The 9,953-nt window shown below is 36.5% G+C and overlaps 1 protein-coding gene across 1 annotated transcript in view; it reads right to left on the bottom strand.

The window, feature by feature from the left end:
- The window catches only part of LOC110033786 (DNA repair helicase XPD), a 63,823-nt gene that overhangs the window by 576 nt on the left and 53,294 nt on the right, over positions 1-9,953 (bottom strand). Inside the window, exons 8-11 of the mRNA XM_020737880.1 lie at positions 9,372-9,461; positions 9,142-9,220; positions 8,970-9,046; positions 431-539 (exon numbers count right to left, since the gene is read on the bottom strand). Coding sequence (XP_020593539.1) covers positions 431-539; positions 8,970-9,046; positions 9,142-9,220; positions 9,372-9,461 — 355 coding nt within the window. The remainder of the gene's footprint in view (positions 1-430; positions 540-8,969; positions 9,047-9,141; positions 9,221-9,371; positions 9,462-9,953) is intronic.

Below are 9,953 nucleotides of genomic sequence, written 5' to 3'. Positions count from 1 at the left end.
GAGCGGTTTTTTTCTAACGTGCTGCCTTCGGTCCTTGCTTGTTTGGTTAGGGGTGACATGCTTGATACTCCTTCTATTCTCGTGGTTTAGTATCTTTTTCTTTTTTATTTACTTGTGTGGATTGTTTGTGGCTTCAAGTACATATAAATTTTTTTTTTTTTCTGGTTGTTGAGTGAGTTCTGTTAGTTTTTCTTTCTTTGGGATTCAGAGGTACATTTGCTCACTTCCTTGTAAACTTTTTTTTAATGAAATAAAATTAGAGAGGTATGCTGCTCTTTATTTAAAAAAAACATAAAAAAATAATACAATTACTATTAAAATGTGAAAAAACACCTTTTCATGCAAAGGAAAGGTGGTATATATGTAAATACATGAGCATTAAGTGGTATTTATGTAAAATTTCCAGCAGTAAACGAAGAGAAAGACTCACCTCACGTGCGATGTGCAGAGCCATGTCTGTGCTGAGGTTGAGGTGTGCATCACGCAGATGTGACAAAATCCAACTCGGTAATTTTGAACGCTTGTCATGCCGGCTATATCTGCAAATGAAATAATAATCATAAATATTGACAGGCTCTCATGACTGATTTGTAAAGCATAGCGTAGGGTTTTTAAATGGGGCGGAGAAACCACGTAATAATTGAATATTATTATTGAATTCAAATAAAAAAAATATAATCATAAATAGAAATAGAAAAACATAACAACCAGCAACAAATAGGATAATAATTCCAACTAGGAACTAGGGTTGGATCTAAGAGTGGTGGTGGAAATGGTCTGCGAGGGCTTGAAAGGTGACGGGGTGGTGGACGAGGCAGTTGGCAAGCAAAAAAACAAGTTTCCAATAATATGGGTTGCAAGCAAACAACAGAAGTCGATGCAATGCAGATGACTGGGAAGAGCGGCGACAATAAAGATTTGGCCAGTCCAGAGAAGCAGCTATAAGGGGCGCCGGGGTCGAGGTGATGGCAGCAAAGGGGCATGAAGCAGTGGAGATTCTGGAAGATGGCAGCAAGTGAGAGGGGGGTATGGGCGCCGGTTTTGGAGGCGACAACAATGTGGAAGGAGGGAAGCAATGGCTGGATATGCCAGAAAAGGCAGGAACAACAACTCCTGTTCTAGATGGCGACAACAAGTAAAGAAGTGGATGGCAGCAGTTGGAAGGCAGGTGCAGGAAGAAACAAACTGCAACAGAGAAGGATGACGGGGAGCGATGAGCAATATGGGAAGGATGTGAAAGGGTTGAGAGAAGATAATCACCACCAAGACAGTGGGATGTCACCGGAGTATCACTCGAACTCTTGGATACAATCCTAGAAGAGAAACAGAGAAGCAAACAGTTCTCCTGAACGAACACACAACAATAATAACCCAAGACTCTCACGAAAGAATATTTATAATAATACGATAAATGGGGGCCGACCGTCAATCCAAAGGAAAAACCTAAACTGATTTGGTCCAAGTAAGAAGTTGGGATGCCTACTTTTCATGTTGGATGTTCAGCGCAGTACCCCTTTGCATCAATTTGTCGGGTGGGGGAGCTTCAACCTCATTCGTTGAAGTTTTTGTCGCCAGCAACGTTGAAGGTAGTGAATATGTTACAAACTTTTCTCTTAGTATAGAGTTAGGTCAGCAACGTTGAAGGTAGTGAATATGTTACAAACTTCCAGTAAGTTAATCAGGTAGACATTATCATTTCGAAGCACATCCTGTTTTTGCACAACCAAAGCCGGAACTGTACACGAATGAATCTTCTCGCCAACTAAGTCTCGGGTCATTGAATTTGTAATTTGTTTCTCCTACTCATATTCGGCTGAGTGTATCTAATTAACACATGTTTGTGAGAAGGAATCAACTCTAGAATGAAATCCAGAGCAAACTAAGCACTTTCGATGGCAACAAATTTGTTTCTAATTTAAGAATATCACTCTTCATATGTGTTATCCATCCTCGTAGGGATCAAACCTGAGTTAAAGAGGTCGTACGGAATCATAATTTTTCCTCTTCAATTTCCTAAGACTTGGTACAAGATAAATAGAAGGGAAAGACCACCACATTGAAAAGGCTACAAAATCCTCATACTAGAAAAAGGAAATAACATTTACCAATAATATATTATTCTAAAAATAAAACTATTAAAAATAGAAAACAATAAAAATAGAAAATATCAAAATAGAAATTCCTAAAATTCCTAACACCCCACCCCACCCCAAGTTGGAGCATAAATATCTATCATGCCCAACTTGCTTACAAGGAAATCAAAACTAAACTTGAAAAGTCCGTTGGTGAAGATATATGTTATTTGTTGTGATGTCGGAGTGAAAAGCATGCAAATAGCTCCACAATCAAGCTTCTCTTTTAGGAAGTGTATCAATCTCCACATGTTTTGTGCAATCATGTTGCACTGGATTTTCTACAGTTCCGATGTCAGCTTTATTGACACAACACAACTTCGGTGGCATGTTTATCAAAATTTGCAGCTCTTCAAGAATTCTTTTTAGCCATAACATCACACATATTCCATTAGCCATAGTTTGATATTTTGCCTCAGCACTACTCCTTGCCACAACATTTTGTTTCTTACTTCTTCATGTAACAAAAATTACCTAGACATGAGTACAATATTAGAAAGTCGATCTCCTATTAACAACTAAGCACACCCAATCTACATAAGTGTATGCCTCTATATGATGTTGTGGGGTCTTTTGAAAGAGTAAGTCATTGTCTAGAAGAATGCATAAATTGGCTTATCAAACTTATAGCAAATGCGATATATAGCCATGCATGCTATAAGTATATTAACTTTCACACCAACTTCTAATATCGAGTTGTATTCACTAGGCCACCTTCCTTTCAATCTCTTAATTTCTGATTTGGATCAATTAAAGTGTTTGTAGGCCTATGATATGTCCTGTAACATGTTTAATTTCCTTTACATTTAACACTTATTTTTGATGAAATTATACTTTAAAGAAATGTATTTTTGTGTTTTTCTTGCAGGTATAACAGGTAGGAGAATTAGAGCTGAAATGGAGCGAAATTGAGGCAAAATGGAGCACTTGGGGAACAACAATGTTTCAGCATACTGGCGCCTAGGCGCCAAACTTGGGCACAAAGGCGCTCCACTCTGGGGCCTTGAAACCAACTTAGCGGCGCCTAGGAGCCAATATTCTCAGAGCAAACAGAGCCATTAGTTCCTAAGTGAGGGGGCCTAGGCACCAGAACTACCCGGGGCAGTTTCTGTAACTAGTTTGACACGAATTTGGGAGTTAAGAGGCTACGGATGTAGTTCAACAAAGCCCCCCTAATCATTGAGAAGACTTGGAGGAAGCCAAGGAGGGCGGGAGACGAGGGTTTAGAATTACGTTTTACTTTTTCTTCATTTTCTTATAGAGAGTGGAGAGGGATTTGAGAAAATTTTGTAAGGGAATACATTCAGCAGTGCAGGGAGCATTTAGAGATCACTTGGGCAGGAGTTTTCACCTCTTTTCATATAGAGAAAGTTAAATGTTACATTCTATATTGTCTTGTACTATTTATAAACACATTTTCTATTGATTTGCTTTATTATAAGATGAATTGTTGTATTTTCTTCATGCACTATGAGTAGTTCCTTTATACCTTTGTCTTGTAATGAATTAGTGATGTGTAGAATATTAGGATGCTTTTAGAATAGGTTTTTATTCATTATAGTGATGGTTTTCCTTTGTGCTTAGTTTACTTATCCAATCTAGCCAATTGATATGTCAAATGATATATTAAAAATTTGTTGTGAACCAATAAACACTCGGGAGAGCTATTGACATGAACAACTAAGAAGAAACACATTGCACTAGTGGGTGAAAGAAAAGTAGTCCATAGGACAATGCAAAAAAGATAGAAAAATATCCTTTGATGAATTTAAATTGGGGGTTCTAGGGTGACAATATCAAATGGTACCAATATTGTAGTTCTTTTTCATATTTTTCTCTTTGTTAGTTGTTATAAAATTATGAACATCATTGGATGACACTGTAAAAAAATCTAAATCGTCTTCAATATTTAAGAAACTCGACTCAATTTCTCATGATATAATATAGCTTGGATTTTCAGGTTGAATGATCAAAATTAGGGAGATATTATTTTGTGTCTTCAGTTTGAAAAAAAATATGAAAAATAAAAATTGAATGTTTGTTTTGTCCCCCTATTCAAAGATGAGTTACAAAAAAAGATTGTAATTCAAAAAAGGTGACATCCATAGTAACAACTGTTTATTTAGAAATTCGATCAAAATATTTATACTCCTTTTGTGTATAAGTATAGCCAATAAACACACATTTTTTGGTTTAGGAATCAAGTTATCCTTGATTATGACTATGAATATGAACAAATGTAGTACACCCAAATGCCTTTAAAAATAAGAAAGACCGGCCAATTTGTAGGGTAAATTTTATGAAAAACATAAAAATGAGTTTCAAAGTTTAAAACATTATTGGATATTCTATTAATGAGGGATGTAGCAATAAGTATGGTTTCACCCTAAAGATATTTTGACACGTGATTTGTAAATATCAATACCCCGAGCTACAATGTGAAGGCTTAACAGTGATGTGAGTTTGACAGTTCTTATTCCGACAATTTTTTAGAAAACCATACACAATTTTGACATTTTTTATTGCTTGCACGAGGTCTATATGATAAGAATAATTTGAACAACCAGTCATAATCAGTTGTGCCAGAATCATTTATCCAATGATGAATAAAATTAGGAATAGCACCTAACAATACAGTAGCACCTAACAATACAGTGATTAAAGAGTGAACCTTATGTACTGAAGAGCAAAACGGAGTCAGTGACAATTTTAGAGATTGAAACAACTTGGGCAAGTGCTCTACTTACTCCTTCGTGAAAGTGATTGCATCCAAATTTGCAAAATGCTCTTTAATTAACCCAACAGTGGCTTGATAAACTCGACCTTGTCGTTTGGATTTTGCTTTTCAATTCAGAAGTTTACCATGAAGTTTCTAGCATGATTGTGTATCATGATGTCATACCATGAAGCTTCTAACATGTCTCCTTTGTATGCCAAAAACATAAAAGTCAGCGAGAAGAACCAATCTATGCTCACAATATCTCCGACAACGTTCATCTCTCGATCCGCGATTCCAATGGTGCCAAGGTTGAGAAAAAACTCGTTGAGAAAAAATTCACCGTCAAGAAACCGTTAGAACAGGAGGAAGCACTGGAGAAAGCCAAAAAAGGACTTGCTAGAGAGAAATAGAGGGCCGAAAAAGCGACTTACAACTTCGAAAGAGAGCAGCTCAGCCAGGAAAGAAACATGTAGCTAAGAAAACCCGACAGAGAAGAATTGAATGTCGTGCATTTTTCTAGTATGAGCAGTGGTTATAAGCAAAAGTTTACGAGCGGACTACGATGAGCTCCAGCTTTGCACACGTCCTCACGATTGCATCTTTGGAAGCTTCGAGTTATGTGATTAGTGATCGCGTCTTCGAGAGCTCCAGGTTACGCACCTTACAATCGCATCTTCAAATGCTTCAGGTACACCTGAATGCAGGCGTTCTCACATTGTTGAAGCAGGAAAAAATAAAACTTCGGTTGCCAGTGCGTAGAAAGTTGAAGTTCGGTTGCCAGTGGGTACAAAGTTGAAACTTTGAAGAATATCGCCGTCGTCTGCAGTATGTGAACCCTAGCTCCGATAGCATGTACTTTTTTGGAGTAGAAATTAATAATTTTTCCTCTTCTATATTTTAAGACTCGGTTAAAAGATGAAAAGCATGTGAAGCCCACCACATTAGGAAAGCCACAAAATTCCCATCTTAAAAAAATGAAATAGGAATGACCAACAATAGATATATCTAAAAGTAATGCTACCAATAATAGAAGATATCAAAAACATAAATTCCTAAAATTCCAACAATCAATTCCCAAATCCATCGCAACCAGGAAGTGTTTCAAATGCCACATATTTGGATATACTGAATCAAAATGCACAACCAAGAGAATGAAAGCTTTCGTTGATCAGAGAGCAAAAGAAATAAACAGTGATTTAGGAAAAGATGTAGAACTGTTGATCAGAGAGCAATTGAAGAAATAAACAGTGATTTAGGAAAAGATGTAGAAGTCAAAACAAATTCTAAACTTTTAGCAGATGAGGAAGAGACAGCAGCAATTCCAGCTAACCACATGAGAGCGACTCCTACTGAATTAACAATAGTTGGTCTAAAAGATAGTGTGAAGAGTCGATACTTGAAAAGGGATAACCACTATTGACAGAATTGTCGACATCTTGACTGACAGTTCCCTAGTGGGTGGTTACCACTGAAAGTGGTTCAACATGTCATAAATGAGAAGCTTGTGAGCTACTTTTGGAAGGTTATATGAAGTTATGTGGCTATTAAAATCAGTTCAAAAGTATACCCACAGACAAATGATCAAACACGAGGGATGAACCACAGTGTTAGAAATTGCAATACGATCTTCGAAGGAAAGAACATCCTATAGTGGGATCCAGTTCCTTCCCGAGAAAAAGAGGCTTCTCCTGAGCGGTTTCCACTGAAAGTAAGAAAGCATGTCACAAATTTCATTCCAGAGTTAGTTATTCCAAACGAATTTGCTTTTCGGATGCGCTTTGTGAAGTACGAGAGGAAGAGACAAATTACGGATCTAAGGCCTCGAGAATTACTTTATGAAAATCTACGAAAATATTCATCTCCAGCTCAGATTGTACGCAAGGAGGACAACAATTTATTATATCAAGATGTGTTTCGAAATGGCAACTCCAATAGGACTGACTTACAAAGAAACTAAATACAATCAATTGGGTCAACCTAACACCATATCAATAGAAGTCAAAAGTTTTAACAGATAAGGTTAAACTCCCCTAACAACGAGAAACTGATGTGGGGCATCCAAAGCCTCACACGAAGTCACGTCTCGCATGCAAGTTCACATCTAGCACACGGGTTTTTCCAGCAATCGAAGACTGAGCACGACATCCCAAGTTGTACGAGTGAGACAATAGGACCAAAGCTACTGATAATTTCTTTCCAAATTTTAGCAACTTTACTTATATCCTTCATTTCTTTCTACTCATTGTATTAAAGTTTGTAAGGAAGTTTTTGAGTGTTGTATCGAGATAGTCCTTCACAGCATCTCTTTTTCCCTTTGAGGATTGTATCAGGGTTCTAGGTGATGCTTCAGTTGTATATTGGCTCAAAGAGATGATATCTTCCCTAGAACCGTTCCGCATACTTCCCATGTCGCTCCCGATCACCCTCCATTGCTACAGCTGCCCTAATAAACAAACCCTGAATGTTTTTCTGTCGTTTCCTGCTCTTTCAGGCTTATTGCCACTCCACACAGCTGCCCTCCACCATTTTCGAACCTTCTGCATCGCTTCCCAACAAATTCCTTCGCTATCGACGCCTGAAACTGTAGGAAATCATTATTTTCCTGCAATATTTTGCTTTCCCAGCCACCTTCACCACTTCCAAACTTGTTGCCACCCCTATCCACTTCCCAGTCACTGTTGTCACTCCCAAAGCAGTTGGGACCGCCACCCCTTGCTGCTTTGCTGTTCTAGCCACCCATAATCGTTTTCGCCACCACCACCTAAGATCCATACTAACCATGTGTTATGTGTCGTGTTGTTGTATCAAGTTTGTCAGTTGTAATCAAATATTGACTTTTTATAATAGTAATTGTTTGCTTATTGTTATTTGGGTTCACTCCAGTATCACTAAATCTCATTCCATGTCACAAGCCATCTCTCTGTTTCCATCTCTCAGAACTTTCAAATGTTGGTGCTATGTAAAGCAATTTTTTCATTCATAAGCTTACATTAAATTTTCTAATTGTTCTACATCTAAATATTTTTTTTTGTGCAGTTATCTAGATTGTACATAATGCGTCTTTCTCTCCATATCAAATGACAAAAATGAACTAAACAAAAACCAATTGAAACGAAAAGAACGAATCTATTTTAGAATATAATGATTTTGTTTGAAATGTTTTAGAAACAACAATAATGATTTGGTACAAAAATTGATAAACCTAACAATACTTACTCCTAAGTTATAGATTTCCCTCCTAATTCATTTTTCAGACTTATTTCTAACATTGAAGACACGTTTACCTTGCTAGAAAGGTTCAAATCTTAAGAATTTCACATTGATTCAATTATGTAAGGGATTACTATGCTGATCTCACAGATCCAGTCATTTGAACTATGGCTAACTATTTGGATGTTGAAAGTATAATTTCAAATGAAGAGATATCTGAAAAAAAAAATGCTAAGCACACATTTCTAATCACATAGAGAGGCAAACCTCTTTTAGAAGTTAAACGGATGAATAAATAGCTGCAAAAGCTAGCACCTGATCGCTTAAATGGAAAAAAATGTCCCCGAAGATGTTCCTTGCACTCTTGGGAGTTATAGTACAATTCTTTAAATAATCCAAATCAGTCCACAAAAGCCCAAGTGGTCACAGACATATTTCAAAAAGTTAAACTAGGTCATAAAAAAGCTAAACTGGACCCATTTTCAAATCTTTTTAGGCCCATTTCAACAAAGGAAAAAATTCTTACAATTTTCTAATTCGAGTTATTTTATTAGGATTTATCTTCTCATTAATAGAAAAAGGGTTAAGTTAGAAGTTTGTTGGGTTTGGATGAGATTAGAAATATGTTTAAAATTGTCTTTTTCTATAAATAGAGGTCCCTATTTTACATTATAATTATTAATTGAAGATTGATAAAGGAAATTGTTTTTGGTCAGTTGAGTAATCTAAATCAAAGCTATGTATACAGATGGCTGCAAAGTTATGTATGAGTTTTCCCCCACCTTAATATGAAAATGTCGTAACACCTACAAGTATTGAGTAACAACTGTTGGGCATTCTTCATAAGAACGCTACAAATGGGTAAAACAAATTAAACTGTCAGTAAAATAATACAAACAGTATAGTACCTTTTATCAGCAAATATCATCATTCCATAGTCTGCTTTTGAGCGAATTACACGGCCTACACATTGAGCGGCTTGCCTCTGCCAAATTTAGCCCAGGAACATAAACACTTTTGAAACAATAAACTAGAATAAAGGCCTCACTATGGAAGTAAAGCAAGATGGAAATTAAGTACCAAGGCATCAAACGTCAGGAAATCACCCTCCTTAATTTGAAATGTGTCACGCAAATACTCTAATCGAGCAATCAGGATTCTAGAATGAACATGCACCAATAAAAAAGTTTTAATAATAAATAAAGAATGATTTAGAAGCATCTTAGATTAAATTATTCAAAAAAATAAACTTCTCCATTACAATTGTAATAGGATATGAGCGCAGGCAAGCACGAAGTAATAAAGCCTACCTGCTAAGAGTATACTGGAAAGGGACACCAAACATGATCACAAGTCTGCCATAATGTCTATCAAAGTCGATGCCTTCAGCCACTTTACCCCTGAGAAGAATTGAGAAACATGTCCAATGGTTATGTTTCTAGAACATACAAGAAAATTATATGCTGATGCTAGATGGTATGAGCACGTAAATCCGGTTGTGTATTTAACAAAATGTATGGCAAGTTTATAACACTCGAAATTATTAGAAAAATACTCGCTTTTTCTGCATATCAATAGATAGTAAAGTTGGAAATGGCACTATCAATTGTGCAATAAACTAAAACCTTATTCATAAAACCTTAATAAGTGGAAAAACAAACCAAAAACTGAAAATAGATAAGAATCATCAACACGAGGTAACATATACTGTAATTAGAAGAGATAAATAAACGAGATGAGCTTGCAGAAATATGAAGATTAAAACAGTTGGATTTGCAGGCAGCTTATAAGGCTAGTTATGATGATGAAAAGCCGGAGCATAGATATTGATTGAAGCAGAAACACTGCAAACCATGCTGCTCTTCAGCTTTTCAACAAGAGAACAGTGGCAT

This window comes from Phalaenopsis equestris, unplaced genomic scaffold, assembly GCF_001263595.1.
Source record: "Phalaenopsis equestris unplaced genomic scaffold, ASM126359v1 Scaffold001289, whole genome shotgun sequence".
Classification (NCBI taxonomy): Eukaryota; Viridiplantae; Streptophyta; class Magnoliopsida; order Asparagales; family Orchidaceae; genus Phalaenopsis; species Phalaenopsis equestris.
This window is presented reverse-complemented; position numbering and strand designations above follow the sequence as displayed.